At 51.8% G+C, this 24,289-nt stretch overlaps 10 protein-coding genes across 10 annotated transcripts; 3 read left to right on the forward strand and 7 right to left on the reverse strand.

The window, feature by feature from the left end:
* Nucleotides 1–2,356: 2,356 nt before the first annotated feature.
* On the reverse strand, nt 2,357–2,647 carry COCCADRAFT_74040 (uncharacterized protein; the record flags this gene model as incomplete). Its single annotated transcript, XM_007708199.1, has 1 exon — nt 2,357–2,647. A coding segment is annotated over one exon (291 nt), but the record flags the coding sequence as incomplete, so codon positions are not given.
* A 3,220-nt stretch (nt 2,648–5,867) lies between these two features.
* COCCADRAFT_21363 (uncharacterized protein) lies at nt 5,868–7,225 on the reverse strand (the record flags this gene model as incomplete). Its single annotated transcript, XM_007708113.1, has 2 exons — nt 5,868–6,316; nt 6,364–7,225. 2 exons carry the CDS (start codon nt 7,223–7,225, stop codon nt 5,868–5,870), a joined length of 1,311 nt encoding a protein of 436 aa, XP_007706303.1.
* Nucleotides 7,226–7,423: 198 nt separating this feature from the next.
* On the forward strand, nt 7,424–9,506 carry COCCADRAFT_33 (uncharacterized protein; the record flags this gene model as incomplete). Its single annotated transcript, XM_007708075.1, has 2 exons — nt 7,424–8,032; nt 8,139–9,506. The coding sequence occupies 2 exons, from the start codon at nt 7,424–7,426 to the stop codon at nt 9,504–9,506; spliced, it is 1,977 nt and encodes a 658-aa protein (XP_007706265.1).
* Nucleotides 9,507–9,706: 200 nt separating this feature from the next.
* COCCADRAFT_80997 (uncharacterized protein) lies at nt 9,707–10,325 on the reverse strand (the record flags this gene model as incomplete). Its single annotated transcript, XM_007708200.1, has 5 exons — nt 9,707–9,729; nt 9,784–9,825; nt 9,899–9,977; nt 10,103–10,235; nt 10,303–10,325. 5 exons carry the CDS (start codon nt 10,323–10,325, stop codon nt 9,707–9,709), a joined length of 300 nt encoding a protein of 99 aa, XP_007706390.1.
* Nucleotides 10,326–11,999: 1,674 nt separating this feature from the next.
* COCCADRAFT_31654 (uncharacterized protein) lies at nt 12,000–12,626 on the reverse strand (the record flags this gene model as incomplete). Its single annotated transcript, XM_007708144.1, has 3 exons — nt 12,000–12,055; nt 12,108–12,400; nt 12,571–12,626. 3 exons carry the CDS (start codon nt 12,624–12,626, stop codon nt 12,000–12,002), a joined length of 405 nt encoding a protein of 134 aa, XP_007706334.1.
* Nucleotides 12,627–13,136: 510 nt separating this feature from the next.
* Nucleotides 13,137–13,723, forward strand: COCCADRAFT_21366 (uncharacterized protein; the record flags this gene model as incomplete). Its single annotated transcript, XM_007708114.1, has 3 exons — nt 13,137–13,302; nt 13,414–13,573; nt 13,633–13,723. The coding sequence occupies 3 exons, from the start codon at nt 13,137–13,139 to the stop codon at nt 13,721–13,723; spliced, it is 417 nt and encodes a 138-aa protein (XP_007706304.1).
* A 525-nt stretch (nt 13,724–14,248) lies between these two features.
* Nucleotides 14,249–15,732, reverse strand: COCCADRAFT_37 (uncharacterized protein; the record flags this gene model as incomplete). The annotated part of the gene is made up of 2 exons (XM_007708076.1): nt 14,249–14,759; nt 14,822–15,732. The coding sequence occupies 2 exons, from the start codon at nt 15,730–15,732 to the stop codon at nt 14,249–14,251; spliced, it is 1,422 nt and encodes a 473-aa protein (XP_007706266.1).
* A 654-nt stretch (nt 15,733–16,386) lies between these two features.
* COCCADRAFT_31657 (uncharacterized protein) lies at nt 16,387–18,759 on the forward strand (the record flags this gene model as incomplete). The annotated part of the gene is made up of 1 exon (XM_007708145.1): nt 16,387–18,759. One exon carries the CDS (start codon nt 16,387–16,389, stop codon nt 18,757–18,759), a length of 2,373 nt encoding a protein of 790 aa, XP_007706335.1.
* A 901-nt stretch (nt 18,760–19,660) lies between these two features.
* COCCADRAFT_31658 (uncharacterized protein) lies at nt 19,661–20,547 on the reverse strand (the record flags this gene model as incomplete). Its single annotated transcript, XM_007708146.1, has 3 exons — nt 19,661–20,352; nt 20,386–20,475; nt 20,529–20,547. 3 exons carry the CDS (start codon nt 20,545–20,547, stop codon nt 19,661–19,663), a joined length of 801 nt encoding a protein of 266 aa, XP_007706336.1.
* A 916-nt stretch (nt 20,548–21,463) lies between these two features.
* COCCADRAFT_31659 (uncharacterized protein) lies at nt 21,464–23,647 on the reverse strand (the record flags this gene model as incomplete). Its single annotated transcript, XM_007708147.1, has 3 exons — nt 21,464–22,386; nt 22,436–23,295; nt 23,349–23,647. The coding sequence occupies 3 exons, from the start codon at nt 23,645–23,647 to the stop codon at nt 21,464–21,466; spliced, it is 2,082 nt and encodes a 693-aa protein (XP_007706337.1).
* Between the last annotated feature and the right edge of the window lie 642 nt (nt 23,648–24,289).

A 24,289-nucleotide genomic window follows, 5' to 3' on the forward strand; every position in this document is an offset into this window, starting at 1 on the left:
GATTGTTGCCTAACACGCCATTCACCCTACATCGAACGCCACCTGCACACGCAAAACGCACTCACACTGAACATGAACAACAACCTAAGACCGCAAGATCACATGCCACAAACACCAAGCTACCCCATTTCATTTGAAAAAAAAATAATCAAGACACCTTCCTCTTTCGAAAAATGGTATACCCGAAATTACCACAGTAAAACAATTAAGCAATGCCCTGACACCTCTTTTGTCAAGCTATGTCTTCGTTATACATTAGGTCATGAAAGATGAAAATAAAAAGCATCAAATGAGACAAATCTCGAAGAGTGCTTGACAAGTCTAAAAGAAGAAGAAAGAGGTGTTTAAAAAAAAGGATATACATGCAAAGAAAAAAGGAAAAAGGAAAGATCTACTAAGAGAAAATGCACTAATACATTTCCTCTTCCCTGTCTTTCCCGTGAGCGTGACGCATGCTTCCAATCACACTAGCACGTCCGCTGCCTCCAACTCGGCTCCCCATAGCTGACGCAGTTCTTTGAGGGTGATCGATATCTTCGTCCCTTCGGTCTCGCTCCTTCTCAAGAGCAGCTCGTAAGTCGGCGTTCTCTTCGACTTTCTGCTCCAACCGCTTCCTGGCACCGCTGCGGTCAAGCAGTCGCGCCTCTCGCTCGGCTTTCAGTCGTCGTTCTAGTTCCTTGAGGCGATGTATCCACTTCTGCTCACTTGGTTGAACGGGTCCAGCAGCAGGGTAAGGGTGGCCAGGCGTCGATGATGAGAGATGCTCCACGACCGAGGCGGATTGCGCACGCAGGAGCGTTTGTGCCATGCTAGCACGCTTATTGGAGGTGGGTGACCCAGCCCTTGACGAAGAACGGCTGAGGATGATGTCGTTTCCAGACTGCGTCGTTGTGGTGATGGCGCGAAGGGTCTGGACCTCGGATCGCAAAGTCTTATTCTCAGTCCGGAGCTTGTTCAGCTCGGCTGTGTTGAGATCGACTACACCACCGCGAACAGTGCTAGGTCTTCCAATCGACTGTCGTTGAGCCATGACGAGCTTTTCGAGCTGGTCCAGCCTCTTGACACGAGTTTCGAGAGTGTGCTCAAGAGTTTGGTAGTCGCGGAGCAAGTCTTTTTCGATATTTCGAATCCTTTGCTTGAAGCTGCCAATAATGCCCTCTACGGTCCTCACCGCAAAGATAATATTCTTGTTAAAGCCCGTAACATTCTTCGAAATGAGCTCCATCGATGTGAGCTCTCCGTTGATAACGGCGTGGTTACGAGACCACTCGGTGCCACAAAGAGTGGACAGTCGGTTCCATAGAGCATAGAGAAGATTGTTGCGCTCAAGCAGCTGTTCCTTGTACTGCTTCTCCAGATTGTGGAGTCTGTGACGGTCTTGGTTACGAAGGTTCTCAAGTTCGACAATCTTTGCTTCTTGCTGCTGAACCGCCCTGGAGGTAGACTGGTGACTGCGCTTTGCATTCTCAAAGGCTGCTTGGTCTTGTCGACGTGCGTGACGCTCGCGCTCAAGAAGCTCAGACAAGCGACGGCTTTCCATCCCAGTGTTTTCCAAAAGGGTGTCACGGTTGCGCAGGAGTCGGTCCTTCTCTGCGAGGTCTGTTTTGACAACATCGAGCTCTTGCGTGGTGGTCTGAAGATCTCGCTGGAGCTTTGTGATATCCTATGCAATTTGTAAGTTGATGAAACGCAACCAAATGATATGGCTCTTTCCTACCTTGAAAAGACTGGCCCTGGTTCCGCTGAGGTTACCAAGGGATTCCCGAAGGGTCTGCTCCAGCTCATCATGTCGTAGTTTCCAGGTCGTAGCATCGACTTCTGCGCCAGAGAGGCTCTTGCGCAGCTTCCTGCTATCTTCTTTGAGCTTCGTCAGCTGAGCATTAAGATCTGTAATGATCTTTTCCACCTCTTGTTTCTCTTGGTTTTCCAAGGCATCACGTTGCTGTCTCTCTTCCACCATGCGCTCCTCAAGGTCTCGAGAACGTTCTCTCGACTCTTGCAGTGAAGCTTGGGTATGGTTTAGAGCTGACTCGAGCTCTCCAATCTTGATCTTGTCGCTTTCTTGTTCTTCTCGAAGGAAATCGATTTCACCCTGGCAGGACTCGAGCTGAATGTCTAGTCGTTCATTCTTTGATCTCTCCTCGCTGATGAGCTTGTCCTGCCTGTTCAGCTCTTCATTGGCGTCGCTAAGTTCAGACTCCAGATTTTGGATCTTGCGCAGACTTGCATCTCGATCGTCCTCGAGCGCCAACAGGCTTTCGCTGACGTTCTTCATTTCCTGCTGCAAAGCGTGGAAGTCTTCGGTGATATTCTCCAAATCATTGAAGAGGCGATCACGCTCGTTTTGCTTCTGCTCAAGCTCGATTTCCAGCCGCTGTACAGTGTCCAAGGCTTCCTGTCTCAGCTCTTCGCATTCCTGTTCCTTGTCTTGGAGCAGCTCCAGCGCTTCGTCACGTTCGCTAGCCAAAGCCTGAAGATCTTCTGTCTGAGCCTCTATCTCCTTTTCCAATTCCCTTACTTTGTTCTCTGAGGTCTCAAGCATGTCGAGGTGACCGTTCAATTGGTCGTCGAGCTCTTTATACGACAGTTTCAAGTGTGACAACTCGTCTCGCAGTGCTGCATTCTTGGCCTCGTAGTCATCGCGGTCAGGGTCGCTTGTTTGCGTATTACGAGTACCACCACTTGCCCGTGACACGGACCGCATGTGGTTACGAGAAACTGAGCGCTCCAGAATGCTATCGCCGGCAGTCGATCCAGCGTCTCCCCTCCTGATGGTAAGCTTCAGGCCCTCGTTTTCTTCTCTCAGTCGGAGATTCTCTCGGTTTCTTGATGTGAGCATAGAAGCTTGTGCATGCAAGTCTCGCTGTAGCTTGTCGTTGTCGCTCTGCAGTTGTTCCACAAGAGTGCTACTTGTTCCGCCAGCTGACGCTGGTGCATTGGGGTCATTGCCTTCAAAATCATCGTTTGAGCGTCCGTTGAAGGATTGGTGGATCCGCCGCGAATTATTGAAGTTTTTGTTTATGTGGTTAGTCGACATGGAATTTTGTTGCAATTCTTGCACCTGCTCTCTTAGACGTTGAGCTTCTTCGCGAAGTTGATCGGCTTCGGCTTCAGCTTGTTGACAGCGTGTCTCAACTTGCTCGCGTCTAGCTCGCTCATCCTCGAAGTCTTCCTTCCACATGTTGATAGCTTCATCGAACCCAGCGGCTTCTCCGCTCGAACCCTTTTCGCGCATTGCCTTGATGTAGTCGGCCATGCGTCGATTGTCAGCCTCTTTTTGAAGAGCCTCCTGTTGCCACTGATCTACAGTAATCTCAGTTGATTCTAGGCGCTCTCGGAGGAATTCTATCTCCTCTTCCAGCTCCTGTTGTCTCGATGACGGTTCGCTTCTGCCATCCTCAGAGCCACTAGCTGCATCTTTGGCATTGGCGGATCCTTCTTCTTGAGCCTTGAGCCTGCGCTCCAGATCCCTGATCTTCTTTCGCATCGACTGGCCTTCCTTCTTCTCCGTAGCTAGGTCTGTTTGCAGTTGAACGTTCTTCGAGATCATCTCCTTAACTCCCTCATCAGATCGGTTCTGGAGCGCCTGGTCAAGGAAGTGGATTTTAAGCTTGAGATCGAAGTTTTCCTTGCTAAGTTTATCAATCTTGCTGTTTTGCTCCTTGAGTGTCAGGTTGTGCTTGCTGCGTGTGAAGGGAGTAGCCATGTGCCGTCTGTCAGGCGACCGTGAGTGCTTAGCCCGGAAGTCGCGCGCGATGGAATCCGGCACCTGGATATCTTGGATGTGTCTGGCAATGACCGTGTCGGTAGGCGCAGCGGGCTGAACGCTGGGAGCACGTGGTGTCTCGGGTGGTGTTGCACTGGGGACTTCTTCTTCTAACCGACCCAGGCTATTATCTGGCTGAAGAAAGGCGGACAAAGAATTGGCGCTGATCCTCCGGCCCTTGTCCCAAGGGTTAGTGTCACTGTATCCTGACATGGAAGATGCGATGCTACCCAAACTCGGCAGTCGGGATAGGGCAATGCTCATTTTTTGCGGTCCACTTGAGCGTGGTACCGCACCTCCAGTTTGCAGGGCAAAATCTGCGCCTAGGCTTTCTTCGGTTGCGCCATCTCCAGATGCATCAGAGCGATTGGTGAGGGAGGATACGGATGACCGCTGGCTCGAATTGCGGTGCTGCAGGTAGTTTGGTCGATTACTTACCTTTTGGACAGTTGCAGGAGCACTCGGTGGGGGCATGGATGTGCTATCCATACTCGAGTCAGTCGTGTTGGTGAGCGAGGAACCGTCTTCGGTCTGGGAAAAATCAGGGGCCTTGACGGTGGAAGCGCTAGACGTCGGGCGCCGCATGTCGCCATCTTTCTGCTGGGCACCTGGAGCGGCCTGCCCATCTTGAGAGGTTGTGTCTTGGTCATCTTCCCCCTCCTCCCCCTCTTCGTCTTCTTCACCATCGTCATCGTCGCCTTCGCCGTCATCGTCTCGCGCCTGCTGTACGGTGTGGTCTGATGTAGAGCGCGATTGGCTTCGTTGGGCTGCTTGTGCAGAAGGCGAAGAAGGCGCAACATCTGAGGTAGATGTGTCGGCGTCCATGGAGTCGTCGAGGTCGAAATCTAGCGGGCGAGCGGCGGGCGTCTTGTAAGCACCGGCAGGGGTAGGGGCTTCGGAGAAGGATGGCGAGTCGGCCTGAAAGGAGTTTCGGTTCTGCGACTGGGTCGGTGTGTGACCACTGCGCACCTCGAGCTTCTTGGGCTTCTTCTTGGGCTTTGTCATCTCCTCAAGCGTGTCCATGACCCGGCGCATGGCCGAGTCGTCGTGGGCTGGACGAGACGACTGCTGCGAATTGCCCGGCGAGCCACCGAATAGGTACGTGTCGTCGGCACCGGGCAGTAACTGTGTTGCTTCGGCGTGGATGGGTGCTTCTGGGATGAAACTTGATTCAATGTCCATTAATTGACGCTTCATTTCGCCATCGTCGAAGACGCTCTCCTGGTTCGCGTCCTCTTCACCGACTACACGGGGTATGATGCTGTCGTCGTCCTCGTCGCCGATGGGGAGCGGCGGCAGGTCTGAGTCGGGCAGGTCAAAGGTATCATCATGATCGTCGTGGGATTTCTGGTGTGCCATGTGCTCGTTGTCGGTGGGCGTGGGCATGGGGGTCGGGAGTGTGGAGTTGCTCTTTGTTTGTAAGGGCTCAGCATGGAACGAAGAAGCGTCGTTGGACGGGGGGGCCATGACGGTAGATGCACGCGCAGGAGCAGCAGCAACAGCGGTCAGGGCAGTCGCGTGGGATACAAAAGCTGCGAGGCCTGCTCATTCGCATGGTGCGGTCAAGGCAAAGATTCACGACAATTGCGGTGATGGCCTGGCTCGCCTGTGACAACAGAGCGCGCGTTGTTTAGCCCTGGCCGCTAATGTCAATCCGTCATCGCAAGCTACCAGGGGCCCGGATGCGTACCGCCCTGCCGCCCAAAACAGCCAAACTGCCCGGATTTAACATCCACTAACCACGCCTGCATCCTCTGCCCAGCCCAGTGTTCGACGACAGCAATGCCACGGGCGAAGTGACTTTTTACAGGCCTTAGAGGTATTTGATATGTATTTTGCTGCCCTGGCTTATATAATGTGCCCGCTCGCAGCACGAGCATTCCCCTCACATCGCCGCCACCTCAACATCAATAACCCACGGGCCTCTCTTCAACATTCCCTTGCAATTTTTGTGAGTGCATTGCAAGCCATGCAGGTTGCCCCCCTCATCTGACGCTTCCTGTTCGCATTCCTACTCACATGCTCGCTGCATGCTATCAAAGGCTCCAGGAAACCCTCCCTTTATATGTACCTTTCAATTACAATCTGCCCCAGGCTACCTTCATGAACCCACAGAAGCCACCTCTTTGGCTCGCTTCTTCTCCTTCTTAGCCTTCCTCTCCGCCTTCCGCTTGGCCTCTTCAGAATCTTGGTGTTTTTTGCTCTTCTTTACGGGTGCCTCGCTTGTCTCCGTGCCGTTTACATCGGCATGCTTCCTCTTCTGCTTCTTGGAGGATTTGCTAGACTCTGGCATTCCAAGCACTGCGGTTTCCCGAGCTGGCTCAGGCTCATCATCCGAGTCGCCGATAGTTCCTGGGTCATTGCCAGCAAAGCCGGTGGGAAGGAAGCGCATCTTGAGGCCCTTGACTTGGGGTCGTGGTGCTCGAATGGTGGATCGTGTTATTGAAGCTGCTGCTTCTGAGCCAGTGTTTTGGTCGGCTTGTAGCGAGCTGAGCTTGGGTAGTTGCATGATACGCCGTAAACGCAGACTCTGTGATATTGGGACAGGCACTGCGACAGTCAGTTGATGTCATATCAACACTAATAGGTGGACAAACCAGGCTTCATGCCATCCTTTCCGGGCACAAAAACTTGTCGTGTACCAGCCTCACTTTTGTTCATTTGGGAGAAGCCAAAGTCATTGCCCTTGTGGCTCAAAACCACCTCTCCGCCCTTAACTTTTTCCATTGCAAGCTCCTTGAGGTCTTTCAAAGAAACACCGGCGGGAGCAGTAATGTGCCATACTTGCTTCCCTTCCAAGTTTTCAAACAAGCCTGTCGACGATCTTGAAATGGTCTTGTCGTTCAGTAGCACAGGATTGAATCCTTTCGGGGGCACAAAGGCCCTGGTCGGTTGAAATTCTACCGCATGCGACTGTGTTGGTGCTTGTGTCTGGGGTTGCGATGGTGCTGGATTGCGTGTCGGTTGTGGCGCATCATCAGTATCCGACTCGTCGCTAGAACTCTCTGAGCTGCTCGTGCTCTCGCTTTCACTCTCGCTGTCGCTCGAGGCATCCCTCTTGGCCTCATTTCCTGGAAGCTTGGTCTGTATGTCTCGGGCTGGCGCATCGTCATCGTCGTCGCTGACCTCGGAGCTCGAAAGGTCTGCAACATCGCGTTCCGTCACGATTTGCTTCGGCGCCGGTTTTTTCGGGGAGGGTTTGGATTTCGATGCAGAATTAGAATTGTTTGCGTCTGTCTTGCTAGACTTCGTCTTGGTCTTGGGTACACCGTTCACATGAATGCCAATGGTGGCTTTTGGCTTCTCGATTTTCTTCGGTCGCGCCGTGCTTTCGCTGGCAGAATCGCTGTCGGTATCGATTGTTTCCTGGCTCAACTGTGCTTTCGTTGGGGCGCTCTGAGGTTTTCGATTCGGCTTCGCGCCAGGCAGCGGTACCTTTGTTTTCTTTACGTCCTTCATGGTGTGTGTTGAGCTATATTCTTTGCGCCTTGAAAGTTGGTGAGTTCAGTTGGAACTTTTTGCGCGCGGACCTCCAGCCACATTGACGCTAAACTACTTCAGACCGCGTGCGCCGCAACCCAGACAAAAACCATTCGTCTCGGTCCTTCGATGCCAGCAGCCGAGGTCATTACACCAATATCCATACTAACACTCCAAATGTCTGGAAAAAGAAAGAGAGGAGAGGAAATTGTCGCGCGTGACGCCACAAGCGCAAAACCGCTTACCGCAATTGCAGCAGCTCGCCTAAGAACGGAAGCGACAGCCAAAGTCGTGAAAACACCAGAAGTCACACTTGAGCAAATTTCTGTACCAGAAAGTCCGCTACTAGAAGCTCAAGAGCCAGAGCATCAAGATTCAGACACGGATGAGGAAAATGTGCCTGTACAGCGCAACCTCAAACTTTGCAACTGGCGCAACGACCCACAAAACATCATCTCAGAAACCGATACCGAGCTCACTATCAACTTGAACAAGCATGCGACTATTGCGCTCGTTGGCTGCTTTGAATTCACGGTACTGAGAGGCGCTATTCATATCAATGGCGCGAATATTGGTACAGTCGGTCGAGACGGCCAGAAGAACAAAGTGTATCGAGCCTTTGTGCCAGCTACCAGTCCTATATTCAAGATTCGCGGACTGGATGGTACAAATCATGTCATGTTTCAATCATGTAGTGTACCAGCACCACTTTCTGTTATCAATCCACTTTTTGATGATATATGGTGCACCGATTTGCAAACCCAAGGCCGAAAAACATTTAATGTTGTAAGTGCTTCCCCTTATCGTCAAACATACTGGATACAGTCTGTCAACCCAACACATCCCAGGTCAACGTCATAATTCATATCCGAACTGACTATTTTTTGTATAGGTGACTGAATCAGGTGCCGACACTCTTTCTAGGCCGTTGTGCCCGGAAATGGCACCCGAAGATTGGCTTCGCGCTATCGAGGATTGCGCTGGTAGCCCATCCATGACCGTAGTGACTGGTTCATTGGGTTCAGGAAAATCAACATTTGCGAGGCGACTCATCAACCGTTACCTTACAGGCTTAGGGAAGACTGCTCCATCGGTACCAGCTGTGTGCTACATGGATCTTGACCCTAGAAAGCAAGAGTATACGCCTGGAGGTCAAATATCTCTCGTCATCGTCAGACAACTGAACCTGGGACCAAGCTTCGCCCATCCATCAATCGTGCCCGAATCCGAAGATATGGTTACAGATGAAATAGTACGCGCGCACCCAATCCCTGCAAACTTGGCCAATTATTCCGACTATTATGAGGCGTGTGTAGAGGATCTTCTCGTGGCATACCGCAACCTTCACGCCCGAGACTCGTCTCTGCCAGTCATTGTCGACACGCCTAGCTTCCTATGCTTGCCTCACTCTGGCCTTCTCGATAAGCTCCTAGCAAGGCTAAAACCACACAACACAGTCCATCTTGGTGACACGCAAGCCATCGACACAGAGACGGCGGCAAGACTGCATGTGCTACAGACTATCACGTCGCAGTACCATGGCACAGTGCATGAAATTGCTACACAAAAACCACCATTGCCGCTGATGAGGAAGGAAGCGGAATTGTGCACTATGCAGATGCAATCCTACTTCCACCTCAAGTCTAGCAGTACACACCCTGGCCAGTCACAAGGGCTGAGATGGAGTTCTGAACCGCTCTCCCATCTCGTACCATGGGAGTTTTGTTATGAAGAGACTGATGAGAGGACACAAGATTTGGTCGGTTTCGCAATGTACTCAGAGCCCGTTGAGCCTGCTTCGTTGGTCCATGCGCTGAATGGCTCTATTGTCCAAATCGTCCAGTCGACGTCATCGATCGTGCCAACCCCTTACACATTTCTTCCACGAACAAAGAGGCTTCGGATCCCCTTCTTCCCGGAATCCGAATCGCTCGGTATGGTACAGCCGTTGGATCCTCGAACAACGAGGTTGGTTTGCACTGCATTGATTCGCGGCTTTGATCCAGAGAAGAAGGTTGTGCAGGTCCTGGTACCGAAGACGCATGAGTCGCTACTGTATAGTATATCACCCGAAAGGACAGTCCTGATTGGAGGCTGCTGTGAAATGCCAGAGTGGGCATATATGGAGGACGCATGGGTGCAGCAAAGGGCACAAAAGGAGGCACATGGAGATGTACCGCTCTGGGTAGAAAGGGAGCACGTGATAGACAATATGGGATATCTGAACACTGTGAGGAGAGTGAGAAAGTATCAGACCTAATAAAAGCGTCAACTGGTGTCATCTAGACACAATGATCATGACACGAGAAAAGAAGAAATGTGCGGCGCCTGGAGATAGGGGCGCAGTATGAACGAAACGGGCATCGTCCTTCTTTTACTGTGGTATTGCGTGCTACTGCTATGTAGCACTGTCGTTGTAATATGTACAATTTGACCTGGACACAGTTCTCATGGCAAACACTACAAAATCATCTTTGGTGGAGCTAATCAATGTTAATTCTGGTTGTGTTTGGAACAATGGGGGTGGAGATACTCACGTTCGGTGATTGGGCAAGGCAAGTTGCGCTCGTACTTTGAACCTACAAGCAGTCAGTATCCCCACGTCTGTGGCGCCGACACAAAAAATATCCAGGTTGGTAGAGAGGAACGAACCTCCGGGTGCCGTGGGTGGGCGGTAAGGGTCTGGGTGCTTCCACTTCTCAAGAAGTTCCTCTGTCTCCTTAATCAAATCCTGTACATATTGTTAGCATGATCATTGGCGGAGCTGTGGCATATATGAGTCTGAGGATGGGTGGTGACTGGGTAATTGTATAGGTGATTGTGTGTATGGCTTGCAGAGGGAATCGCGGGACGTACTCTCATTTGACGGGGCTCTGTAACGTTTCTCTTAGCCTCGAAAAGCTCGCGGATGTACAGAGCCTGTCCGCGCCAGAGGTATCGATGGACGCTCCAGTCAAGGGCGAGCTTGAGGGACCGCCTGTAGAGGCGTCTGCGGCTTGGTTAGTTTCTGCGCGTGCATAACAGGCGGTGCGGGCGGGTGCTACGGAAGCGCTTACAGGACATGTGTTTTGGTGCTCATGGCGACGATGCAAGACGTGGTTCGTGGCCGCAATGGCTCTCGCTATTGCGTCGCGGGTGTGTGTGAGGTGCTGAGGGCGGGTTGATGTCGCGGGCTTGGCAGTCGTGCCTGTTATGGGGGCCGGTTTCCGGTTAGGCTCAGCTTGGGCCAACGGAGCTCGGGCAGTCCCTTCGACTGCCCTTCACGTGCCTCAGCTTCCAACAAAACGTGACAACGATAACTCATACATTTTGTCTTGAAAATTATGCGAATACAATCCTTGGGCCATTGGTATCATATATCTCGATTTTCAGCCCAATTTAGGTTGTTGCCGTGGTGTGGTAATTTTTTGGATGATTTAATGTTCGACAATAATTTGCGAAAAATACATTCGAGAAAGTGCTCAGTATTACAGAGTCAACAACGAATAAAATACAATTATTATCCAAAAAACTGTAAAAGACGTACTGATGCGAAGAGATTTTGTTGCCTTTGCCTTATCTAAGCTAAAAAATATATGCACATGTTGTGTAGTGATATTTCGTACGTGGTTACACTGTAGTAGTGTCGAATGCCTACACAACATCTCTGCACACAACCAAAGCCAACCCATAACAGATCGAATTATCAAACTCCACCTAAAGGGAAAAAATCATGTCACATCACATACATTCATGGGGACATGATTTAAAGTAGTACTACAACGACTACACAATATGCATTGACGTGGTAGCTCAGATGTGCAGAAAGAAACCAAGAGACATACGACAGTGAGCATTCCCTAGTGGCCCAATTCTCAGTTTCCAATCATGGTATATACTAGAATAGGAAATTGCCATTGATCACGGCACACTCAGATCGAGCAGAGTTTCCCCGCAGGGGCCATGTGTAGTCACAGGCTAGTGCACTCCAAGAACATTACCAGCGAACCACAGCGCGCACAACTATCAACGCAAGATCAATACTATTTGTAAAACATATCTATAATTGCATGTACTTTGCGGCCTGTGTACATGGGTAATTAAGGAGATGAATTTGGATTGTTATTTCATGAATTCAATTCGGCCTTATAAATGCGCCTATGTTCAAATTCAAGAATATTGCGAGTACGCTCAAATACGTCACTATGGACCTAAATTCCTAAGGTAAACCCAATGACGCAAATTATAATCCATCTCAATAAAAGTAAGTTCTTTCTGCAATTGCGCCGTAGACCATGAAATGCGGAGGTTGCGTTTCATGTGGCGGTGAGAGCTGCGTGATTCAACGACAAAGACCGCCAATAACGCAGGGCGCTGCAAATCCTCCTGCACAGTTACCATGGCGCCGCCACTACCTGTTCTCGCCAAAAACAGCAACCCCACACTCAGGAGTCGACCACCAAAGCGGACAGGCTGCGGCAATGACCCAGCCACGTTGCGCGAAGCAGATGCGAACAAAACCGAGTTTCAATTCGACCTGTGACAATGAGCAAGAAAATGAGAACACGGACAAAAGATGGTGCAGTGAAGTGATATGCTCGATTCAGCTCATGAGCCTGTGGTCATCAAAGCGACCAGCTAATATACAGCTCTGGTATAAATCCCGTGAAAAGCCGAGAACCCAAAACCCAGACCGACTCCCATTATCATTGCAGACGAAAAAGACCCATGAAGTAACCACGCCGTGAAGAAGAAACTCGAAAGCAAAATGCGCTTAGAGCTCCTGCGAAGGACCCTTGCCAGGCTTGGCAGTCTTCTTGGGCAGAAGGTCTGGAGAATGCGTTAGTGATTGTTGAGATGAGATTGAATGCGATGAACATACTTTGGTGAATGTTGGGGAGGACACCACCCTGTGCGATGGTAACGTGTCCGAGAAGCTTGTTCAACTCCTCATCGTTCCTGATGGCGAGCTGGAGATGGCGGGGGATGATACGGGTCTTCTTGTTGTCGCGGGCAGCATTACCGGCCAACTCGAGAATCTCAGCAGCGAGGTACTCAAGGACGGCAGCGAGGTAGACGGGAGCACCAGCACCGACACGCTGGGCGTAGTTGCCCTTGCGGAGGAGACGGTGGACACGACCGACGGGGAAAGCGAGACCGGCCTTGGATGAACGACTGGAATTGCTGTTAGCAAATGATGTAATATTGAAGAGATGCGAAAAAAGACGCGTCAATTGAGACAAAAGACGCGTCAAAAGCAAACAAGTTGCAACACCAGAGTGCACGAGGCGCGCAGCCCAGGTAAAGGCAAAAAGCTGCAAAGCATGCAATCAGTGGCTACTTACGATTGGGCGCTGGACTTGGAGCCGCTGGCCTTGCCTCCGGACTTTCCGCCAGTCATTTTGAATGAGTTTTTTGGTGGGGGTTGTTTTTGGAAGTGGGAGTCGAAAAAGACGGGAGTGTGGACGGAGCGGCGTGAGTGAGCGGGTTGTGGGCGTGGAGTATCAAGACGATGGATTGCTTGCTGGTGTTGGGGGGCGGGGCCGTCTTATAAGGACGGCGCTGGCGTGTTGCGAGTGCGCGAGATCAACCTGCGCACGCTAGCGCGCCAAAGGGCAGCAACGCCGGCTAGCGCCTGCCGCAAGTCGACGCAAGATCACTCGCCGCCCTCGCCTAGCACCCGAACAGGCAAGGCGGCCAGCGTCCCTCCGCACGGGCCTCACAGGCGCTGCTGGATCACAACATGCGAGCGCGCTCCCCATAAGTAGCGCGTCCCCCCGCCGTCGACGACCTTTCCCTTCATCCATCTCGACACCCACCCACGACACTTTACCTGCCCCATCTCACTCGAAGCTCCTGCTTTCAATCCAGATTCCACCTTTTCCAATCTTCACCGTCCAAATCTCCAAAAATGCCTCCCAAAGCCCAGAAGACTCCCACCACCGGCGGCAAGGCCCCAGCCGGCAAGGCTCCCGCTGAGAAGAAGGAGGCTGGCAAGAAGACCGCCGCTCCCTCTGGCGACAAGAAGAAGCGCACCAAGACCAGGAAGGAAACCTACTCCTCTTACATTTACAAGGGTAAGTTTGGCCCATTTGCGCGTCATAAGCGCGACATGCAATCGAATCGCGTGGTCTCAATGCTTCCGCATCTTCCGCTCACAATTCAAAATTTGCTGACGCGTTTTCCAGTCCTCAAGCAGGTCCACCCCGACACCGGTATCTCCAACCGTGCCATGAGCATCCTGAACTCCTTCGTCAACGACATCTTCGAGCGCGTTGCCACCGAGGCCAGCAAGCTCGCTGCCTACAACAAGAAGTCCACCATCTCATCGCGCGAGATCCAGACATCGTACGTTTTCACCGCCTTTCACAATCGCAGTCGATTGTATCCACTAACACCAATTGCAGAGTCCGCCTGATCCTGCCCGGTGAACTTGCCAAGCACGCCGTATCTGAGGGTACCAAGGCCGTCACCAAGTACTCTTCATCCACCAAATAGAGTGCTTTTTCTTCGCTGGATGTTTTCTTTGGGTCTTTCTTGCCACTATGACAAGTGGTTACGGGGTGCGGTGTTCACGGGTCCTTTGCTAATGTGATCATGGGTCGGTTTGTCTGTCATCGAATCATATAGTCATCTTTGACTACGAGGTCCATCTGGGTCTGTACATTATACCACAGCAGACGGGAACGAATCAATTATTTCCAACTTCACGCATTTTTGCTCTCCCATTTTCCATTTTCGAGTTTGGTTGTCTCAACTTATTTGCTATTTAGGAACTTACTTTGAATAACCATTGCCGAATGGCCTTTACCGCAGTTGCATTATTCGGCACTATACTTATGGATTTTCTGCCTTCACCTGATAAATCCGACTACAGACAGCATCGGTGTTGATTGCTCATAAAATATAGTATCTACAGATATACACATTTCAGATCCCGCGGCCCAACTCCAAAAATGCAAGCATCCGAATGATGTCATCATAAGCCATCCAAACGCCAGTCTAAGCAGCATACCCGATTTCCTACTGCAAACCGTCTTCATCCCAGCTCTCCACTTCGTCAACCGCGCCCTCTCTCTCCTGGCCCCTAGGCATGGGTTCCTGGTCTTGCACGTGCACGACGCTTTTCCCCTGTACGCTACGGACACCTTCTTTCCAGTTCTCATAGTCATCTGCGGAGGTGATAAGGAAGGCAATGAGCATCGAGGGATCCATTTCACGGATTTGGAGTCGTCGGATGCGGCGTGTGTGGCACGTGGCCAGCTCTTCTTCTGAGTAGGTAGTCCGGTCGGAGCCATCCGTGGGCGTAGCAGAGGGAACGATGGTTGTTGAGGATGAGTTCGAGGTAGCTGAGGCGTCTAAGCTGGATGGGACTGTTAGTTGATTCTGGTTCTGGTTCTGATTCTCGTTCTCGTTCTCGGTAGACGATGGAGGCGGCCGATATGGCAGCAAGGGACGAGTGCTATGCGGGTCGAGATAGAAAAAGTTATTTCCCTGCGTGGCCACAAAGTAATGCGAAGCGGATGGACGGCCACTGTGTCAGATTAGCATAACAAACGAGCAAAGCATGCCAAACGGCTTTGTATTGTGCCTTACCCTGCAATGCCTATGCTCTGCTTCATTTGCAGACTCGCCTTTAGCGCTTCCCAGTAAACAGGCGTGATCTTATCGATGCCTAGCCTAGTGCCGACCAAGATTAGTGTAGGCTGCCACTCGCCGTCGTCGTCTACGGCAACCTCCTTCAGCTTGTCCTCGTATACGTCTGCGCCGTCGCCAGACACGTAAACTCGCAAGCCAGCCTCGCGGTGCTTGTTGGCTAGATCCTGGATACACCGCGCCGCTGCGGAAGGGCCGAACCACTCGCCAGGGTACTTTCCGCAGACGGCGGCACCGTGCTCAACGAAGCGGTGAATGGAAAAAGGCGCTCTCGGGTCGTCGGCAAATAAGGAAAGTATCTCGCAGTGTTCTTTGGCGGTGGGCTTGTCCTGGTATCTCCAGTCGCGGCCCAAACGTAATATCTGCAATGCGTTGGCCAGGATACTCTGCCCGCTTCTGATCATGCAGCCGAAACCCGTGTCAGAGGTAAAGCCTGGGGATGCCAGATTTTGCATGCGAACACGGAAACTCATCGCGCTTGTTGCCTTTGGGTCCTGGCTCTTCTGTATCGCTGTGAAGCCTGAGCGATAGGTCATCCAGATGCGCGACTCGAAGTCATCAAGAAATGCCGACGGCCAGTTGCCGTATTGCGCGGGATCCTCGCCATTTGGAGCTTCCTTGCGTTCAGAGACGTCGATGCTTGTGCGTATCCAGCTTTCGTCCTCGTTGCGTTCGGACGGTGGAGTGGGTTCGTCGGCGGCCGCGGCATCACTAGGCGGAGGCCTAGCTGGTGGCGGGCGGGGATCGTAACGCTGGCCCAGCAGCCATATGGGTTCGCTGGAGTCGTTTGTAGGTGGAGGGTCGTAGAAGGTGCGGACGATATTGCGGCTGACGCGCTCAAAGTCGTGCATGATGGGTAGTATCGTGGGTGGTGGTGGTAGGGGCCTAGGCGGCCGTTGGGTGCGGAGGTGATGCGGAGGTCCGAGATGAGGTTGCCTAGAGCTGGCTACATGTGTGTCGATATTATGCCGTGGGTATTCGCACTGGATATCTGAGCAGTAACGGCGGTCTTGCAACAAAGAAGGAGCCCCTGCGCGGTATGGAACGCAGAATGTGGAGAGGGAGCTGCGGCGAGCTCCAGGTCATAGGTTGTGGCGGGGGAGGGGTGGCTATCACCTGGCTATCACCTGGGCTATCCCGAGCTCCGACACGCTTCTAGACTGTACTTGCCTACGTCTTACAGGGTGACAGCTTGCAACCAGTCACGTGTTGCTGCATGTGCACGTCGCTCGCTGTCTATCCAAACATGTGTCAAGCTGTCCAGAGAGCAGCCCACGAACGCACTCTATATACAACTGTCCTGTTCAGCTTGGGGCCTGCACTGCGAGCTTGCATAATCGGCGCATCGTCATAAGCTCCGACTAGCCCCACGCCGTCCCCCCCGCCAAGTGAACTAGGAAGTGCGCATCATCTTTAATCCAAAGCTCAACCTCGCCGTCGCCGCTGTGTCGCCACCACTCCCTTCCACATCGCTCCCCCTGCAAACCCTGTGTGCTTCTGCAGCAATGTCCCGTGGAAAGAAGAAGGGCAAGACCAAGGCCAAGGGCGGTTCATCGAAGAGCACTTCGCACCGTGCGCCCGCCAAACGCTCTTCGCAATCATGGGCCCTCCACGACGAGGATACGTTTGTGCCACCAGCAATCGCATCTAAATTCTCTCTTAAAGATGAGGCCCGTTGGATGTCAAACCACCGTACCACTGCCTTCAACGCAGGCACCAAGTTACGTCACATGCCGATCCAATTCGTAAGCGCTGGACATCTCCAAGGTACCCTGAAGGAGAACTTACCCGACGTCAAATCTGCCCAAGAAGACCCTTCCCAGTCCAGCTCGGAGTCTGCTACGCCTTCTTTGCCATCTTCCACGCCGGACAACGCTGAAGCCATGGCACAGATGGCTATTCGCAGCCCATCGCCTGCGCCTTCAGATGCTTCGTCAAGTGCAGATGAAGTCATCTTTAGAGGGCGCGGTGTTCAGCTTCCAGCTACACCTGTTGTTGCATCGGACACAACTCCAGCCACCCCGGTCACAACTACAGAAAAGGACATTGCCAGTGATCAAACTGCACCACAAACTGAGGCAGCTGTTGCCCAAGTATCTAAGGTCCAAGAAGAGACAGTGTCGGATCCTGACGATGTGGATCAGGATCAGTTTGCAAAGCGGAGAGGTGACAGACCTGCCTGGGAGGGTACCACCACTGAGTGGCAACACCGCAGTAAACCCAAAATTGGATGGCTGCCTGTTTCAGAAGGACCCGATATGGAAGCTCTCCTGCAGGACAATGCCAATTCACGTGACGCGGCCATGGATGACTACATGCAAAATGTTGAGGAGTTTGGCTTTACCGATGATATGCTGGCTGCATCTGGTTTTGCTCGTCGTGAAATGGACTTGGATGGAGGCAGCCACAATGATTGGGAGCCAGCATCTGGAAGTCAAGACGGCGGAGATGATGACCAGGGTAGTGAAGACTGGGATTCGGATATGCTGCGAGATTTCGAGGACATGAGCACCTCATCCGACGTCATGGATACCGTTGTACGCGTCCTGTCCAAACGGACCCGTAAATCTGGCCTTCATTATCTTTGCGTCTACGAAGGTTCCATCACTGATGACGCTCGTTGGCTGCCAGCTACGTTTCTCAAAAGCCCTGCTGAGAAGCGAATGATTCAAGCCTTTGAGGCCGAGGCCTTTGAGCGTGAGCAGCAAATGCTCGCAAGCAGCGATTCTGCAGATGAGTATGAAGATATAGATGAAGGTGAGGACAATGAGGGTGAGGATGAAAACGACGACGACGACGAAGAAGATGATGATGACGACGACGACGAAGATGAAGATGAAGACGCATATGCCGAAGAATTGGATGATGAGACCATCGCTAGGATCCTACAAAAACAAGAAGAGCTTGGCTTAGGCGCTGACGAAGTGCTGCTCTACGGTGCTGATGATTTCTTCGACACACCAGGCCCCAATAAGAAGTCGTCTTTCGGTGGTTACGGCAAATCGAACAAGAAGCAGCGAGGCCGTGGGCGCGGTAACAAGGACCCGACATTCCCATCAGCATCTGCAATGGTTGCAGCTCTCGAAATGGACCCATATGGCGGCTTCGACATAATGGATACCGAGCGACCCTCACTAAAGCCCAAGAAGAAAGGTCGACGTGGCCAGCCACCACCAGAACTGGATGACTCCGATCTGAACGAGCAGCTTCAAAACGCTTGGGAGGCCGACCGAGCAAAGAAGCGCCTCAAGAAGGCGGAGCGTGAGGAGCTACGCCAGCAGGGCTTGTTAGGTAGAAAGGGCAAAGGTGCCAACCTCAAGGTCAAATACCAGGGCGGCATCGACATGGAAGACATTGTTGAAGAAATCCGTGAGTTCTTAATGGGCGATATGCAGACACTTGCGCTACCTCCCATGGAAGCCTATCGCCGCGCCACCGTTCACCAAGCCGCAGCATTCTTCAACCTAAACTCTCGCTCCCGCGGCGACGGCATGGACAGATTTACCATTCTTTCAAAGACATCTCGTACCCGCACTTACACCGACAACGAGTTCGACATGGCTATCCAAAAGAAAGGTTTTCAGAAACGTCTACGGGGCCCTCTGTACCCTCAGGGTGCCAGTGGTGCCGGACGCGCAGGCAGATACTCGACCGTCAAGCACAAGCAGAGCGGTACGCGCAGCCGGCCTCAGCTGGGCTACAAGGATGGCGAGACGGTCGGTGCAAATGCTCCGGAGCTGGGACCTGAGAATAGGGGTCACGCGCTGATGATGAAAATGGGGTGGTCTACGGGTACCGCTCTCGGTGCTGGGGATAACAAGGGTATTTTGAAACCTATTCCTCACACGGTCAAGACGAACAAGGCGGGTTTGCAGTAGTGCTCTTCTCGCTCTCCCCGCATTTCTTGATCGCACTCCGGTTAACGCGTGCGTGTGTATGGGTGTGGGACGTTGTGTAGAGAGGGGTAGCTTTGCCATGTACACTGCGGCTATGTGCCTGGACATCAACTGGGGTTTTCCCCCAGCAGTCATTCTTGTGATGATAAATGTAACACTATCCATGGGCTCGGGGAGGCGTTTCGGGTTCAAAGAACGATTGCATTGCATTGTACTGCATTGCAGATATCGGCGTTGTATTCGGGGTTCTTTTTTTTCTTCTACCTCCCGTCGGAGATATCACAATACGTGTTGCGCACTCGTATATGCGCATCATAGCAATTTTTGGAAGTAATACCACACTGCTTCGGGTTTGGAAATTGAGCAATCGAATATGCTCAGTCAAGTATGCTCATATGTGATACGTGTGCTATGCCATTGTACTCGGAACATAAAACTTTGGGCTATTTTAGATATGCTTGAGAACCCTGGGTGATTGTGAAGAAACTCGTCTTACACTGGTATACCATGTGACAAAACATTCTATATTATATGCATTCACTCAAGACTCGAGAGAAAGAATAGAACGTGGTTGCAATTATTTTATTGAGGCGTGTAACGAAAGTAGCTGGAATGCCCTATAGATATACAGTAATCATACTGATGTTCAGTTGGTTTGCACTCTTCCATCCCCTCATCATGTCTCGCAGTAAGATACAGCTTCAAGTCATTACACATGGTTCTCGAATAGCAACACCTTGATATGATACCCACCGCTAGAATATCAGTATGATAAAGTCGTTGATCACCCTCAAAATATCTATCATATGGCAGCGGTAGTTGCAATGGCCTTGGACGTCATAGCAGATACTGTTTTCATCGCCACTGCGTTGCAGCCGGATGCCTAGGTAGAAGCCTTTGGAGGCACACACACCTTCCTGTGAACCTTCCAGGACTTCTTCTGGCATTCGATGGAGCAGTACTTTCGATTGTGGCACTTAGAACGCGTAAGTAGAGCATTGACACCAGCTCTGTGATCGGCACCACAGCCACCGCATACGTCAGGCTCGTTGCGCTGTGCCCGAAGTTCTTTCAAGATCAGAGACGTTGTCGATGTGGTCATACCGGTGTTCCATATGCCGCCTGGACTGAGGACATTCATCATAACAAAGCCTTGTGAGCCAGTGTCGCGCTCTTCGACCTCACGAGCATTGGCAGTCTCCAAGAGCGTCTTGGACCCGAAATCGTAAGGCCTACCATTCTTGTAGCCACCTGGACCAAAGAGGGCCTTCTTCATCTGGCGTTGCGCATCTGGCATGAGCCCGCCTTCAGTGTAGATCTTCTTCAGCATGCTAACATAAGCGTCAGGAAGCTGGCAGCCGAGTGTCATGGCACATGCACCGAGCAGTACGTATGCGTAACAAGGATCCCGAGTCAAGTAATCGAGTCTCTGATCTAGGGATCCAGTGAGTTCAGACAACATCTTTGACTCCTTCTTTGCAATCATGTCGACAAGGACGCCTGAATCGAGGTGCTTGCGAACAAGCTCAGGGTCTGAGCAGATATCGCGGTAGATGGTATAGTAGATGGAATGCGCTTATTTCTCGCTCTTGCCTTCTGCTTTTGCACGAGCTTGGGCTTCTTCCTCGAGTTTTGTGAGGCCGGCTTCGTCGCTCATCTCACTGACTATGTCGAGGTCATTACCGGACTGGAAGAGACCTAGGGCAATGTCAGCCCAAAATCATACGCTAATGAGTAATCCCTTCATTTACAGTAGCCCCATGCACCCATGATGTCAGTTGAATGATTGATTGTGATGGAAGAGGATGAGTTTGGTAAGGTTTGAGAACACAGGTGTGTCTCTGGATGAGAAGTTTCTTTGCAAGTTTTGCACTGAGACTTTCTCAATTATAGGATGGGAGTGATGAAAGTGAGAGGAGTGGGGATACAGGGTAGAACAAAGCGGGTGTTGCTCTTTCCTCGTAGAAATACATGGCAACGCGTGGTCCCGTGACCGGAATAACGTATCACCACAACTGCCTGCAACGCTATTTGTCTTGTTCCTTCCACTTTGTCGTTGACCCCGCTTTCACACACATTGGATAATAGTTTGGTACCAGTGGGGCAGCTTGAGTAACTTGTGTTGTTGGGTATAGCTAGATCTTTTGGATCAGCCATAGAGGGATGTCTTCAGTTCACTACAAGACACCCATACCAAGGACAAGAGCACCCTTCTGATGTGTGCAGCTTTATTACGAATAGCTTCTCATCGTTTCATAAGTCAAATATACAGTTATGCAACATATTTTTCATTAATCGTAACGTTCCTGCACTATCTGAGTCTTGATTGCCTGGGTCTTTCTCGAGTCTACCCTTTCATCTAACACTGATATTGTAATACTGCACGCAAACATATATTCATGTATTCATTTTGTTATACTGATGCTGCGGATATATAGTGGTATGCAATGCCTTTGTATGCTGTTGCAGATCAAGCCAGGCGTCAGTCACGTTTGACACTTCCATCCAGAAGGAGAGAGCTCAGATACATTCCTGCTATGGAGCAGTTAGTAACGTGGGTGCAAGTCAAAAGATAAGGACTGATTAAATTGTAAATTGTGACATTAATAGGCAAGATTGGTATCTCAACGCTGGTACGCTTGAAGGAGAGGACTATCAAATAATTACGATATGCAACGAAGATCATTCAGGGATACGCGCTCTGTTCAGTCTGGGCCGGCTCTTTCGCCCTCCCTTTGTCCATACTTTTCCTTCCCTTGTCCATACTTTTCCTTCCCTTGTCCATACTTTTCCTGGGCCTAAAGGCATCCATACTGATCCTCCTCTTCTCCGACTCCTTACCGGCTTCATCACTGCTACTCTCGCCTTCCTTTTCCTTCTTCTTCTGCACTTCCTTAATCGCCTCCTCCGTCAGCTCCTGCCTATTCATGCGTTCCAGGACATCCTTCTTCCTCGTCCTCTTGTCACCAAGCCAGATCAAAAGACCGGCTGTCGCGTTGCAGGTGATGGAGCAAATGAGAATGACAGTAGTAATGGCAAAGTGCCGGTTCTTGTAGTAGATACCCCAAGTGCATGCACCAAGGGAGATTTGGAGGAGTGAGTGGCAATCCAGCAGTACAACGATGGCGACCAGGAAGCGAAGAGGAAACGCGTAGTGGGTCTCTGTCTCGTGGGGCTTGTAGAAGGAGTGCGATTTGCAGAATTTGCTCTGATGATGTTCAAGCTTCTCTTGCTGTTTAGGTGTCAAGACGGTAAACTCCCATTGTTTCTCTGGGTCGTTAGGATCGGTAGTTCTGGGTCCAGATACAGGGGCGTGCTCAGCAGGCAGGTCGTTGTGGTCGGCTAGAGCAGGCAGCATGTCCTTCTTTCGGCGTGACCAGGTGTAGTGATGGTAGTGTGCTATGTAGATCATGTGGTAGGTGTCTACGGCGCGGAAGGGAGCGAGACCGTCTCCGACAATTGCGAAGAGGGCGACCAGAACGCTGTCAATGATGTGGACGACATAAATCTGCTGTCCACCGACATTGATCCAGCCAATCAAGAACAGCACCCAGGCCAGACCGAATAAAGTAATAAGCGTTGCATAGAGAGTGACGAGGAAACCCAGTGCTGTGGTGTGTTAGAAAGAATACCAATGATTAATAGCGGATGTACTTACGTCTGCGAACGTAATGTCCAAAGCCCTTGAGTGAGCGCTTCAGCTTGGATCGCCGTGAATGAAGCATGTGTCGCACGTGATCGTTAACTTCCTTCTTATCAGCCACGCTCCATCCAGACAAGTCGGTATTTTCAGGGAGCACGGCATATCGTGAATTTGTCAGCTGCGAGTCTATTGTCATCATGGTGGTCGCTGTGGTTTGGGTTGGAGAGCGTTGCAAAGCCGGGGGTTGTTGCTCCTGTGCCTGAGCAGCCAAGGCAGGTTGCAATATGCGGTTGATCTCCTCGAGGCTCTCCGTCTCGCTCTTTCGTCGACGCAGGTTGTAAGTAGGCCGGCGGTTGAGAAAGGGCAGATTGGGAATGAAGAGCGAATTCTGCATATTTGTCAAAGACGTGAGGGTCGCAACCTCAGGGTCAAGCGTATCCAAGACATCGACCATGCCTGAACTGTAGTTGGTCGCTCCGTCGTCTTGGGCGGTGGTGACACTGGGGCCTGTTGCAGGTGATTTGCCTTCATCCTTCTTGCCCCAGAATGGTATCCTAAGCTGGACGGCGCTCTTTATTTTCCGCAGGCGAGTCTGATCGGGTGCCGAGTTGGTATGAGTGAGGGTGGATTGGCTGCTGTTGGACGGGAGCTGGCCTAGTTCTTGCTCTTCGTCGAGCGCAGGCAAGGGCGTGCCTGCTCTCGGGGTGGATGAAGCTGGTGGTTGAACGGTCTGCCTCAAGGGACTCAATGGGGGCATGCGACGGATACCAATGCTCGTTTGGCGGGCAGCTTGGGGTCGGCGTGGGTATTGCTGGAACGGCGGTGTTCCTCTGTTTGGCGCAGAGTTGCTCCTTGCTCGCTGTGCTGCAAGCGTCCTCGATGAATGTCAGCCATTGCGCCTTGCTACTTCGCCAAGGCCAAAACTCACTGGTATGTAACGTGCGACGACGGGTCGCTAACCCTAGAGGGCTTGGGTACATGGCTGCCCGCGTCAATGGACGACTGCAATGAAGTAGGGGGCTCGACGGCGGGCTGTTGTGGTTGTTGGTCGGCGGGGACACCAAAGTCCCGGGCGTAAGTGCCCTCGTGGAGGGCATGTGTGCTGGAGTTTTGTTGTGGTACGGGCGATTGTTGTGGAGCCGTCTGTTCAGGCGTGTCGGGCGCAGACGAAGAAGCCCCAGTGAGCCTGCTGCGCGCCGTACGCGCCTTGAGCTTTAGCTTGTCCATGGAAGGCGCCGAATTGAAGCCGTAGGAGTGTGCCCTGAGTGCAGTTCACGATAAACATGTCTTTAAGGCGTGGTAGGGGCGCCGTTCCTGAAGAAGGCCGGTGGCTGAAGATTGGCCTCAAAGCCTGGCATTTTTGTCTTGGGCAACGTCATACTGCGCCGGAACACAGCAACCGCTCCTTTTGCTGAGTCTAGACACGCATTGCGCGCACGGGGAATGGCCAACGGGGAGCGGGCGCGATGTGAATCTGCTGGCGTTGCGCATGGGAACCTGGGGACTAGGAGATGGAGCAGTCTTCGTAGGGACCAAGATGCAACGCGTCGAGGCAGACAGGTGCTGTCAGTCCTTTGCAATCCACGGAGATGCAACCAGTTCGCTCGACTCGTCAATCCTTGGGACGATCATCTCGCTTGTTGGAAACAGGATGCCCATAGGTCGGTCCTGTGTACTGACGCCATCGCTTGGTGTGTCACGGGGCCTCGAGCTCCGCATCTACGTCCCACTGGGTGCAATACGGGGAAAAGCAAATATACTACTGTCAATGGCACATGTTGCAGTCTTGGACGTCGACGGTGGGGTTGCAGTCCCAATCTGCAACGAAGCAAGAGACGCAGGGTCTGCTTAGTCTTATTGAATATGAGC

Source organism: Bipolaris zeicola, assembly GCF_000523435.1.
Source record: "Bipolaris zeicola 26-R-13 unplaced genomic scaffold scaffold_0, whole genome shotgun sequence".
In the NCBI taxonomy this organism is placed as follows: Eukaryota; Fungi; Ascomycota; class Dothideomycetes; order Pleosporales; family Pleosporaceae; genus Bipolaris; species Bipolaris zeicola.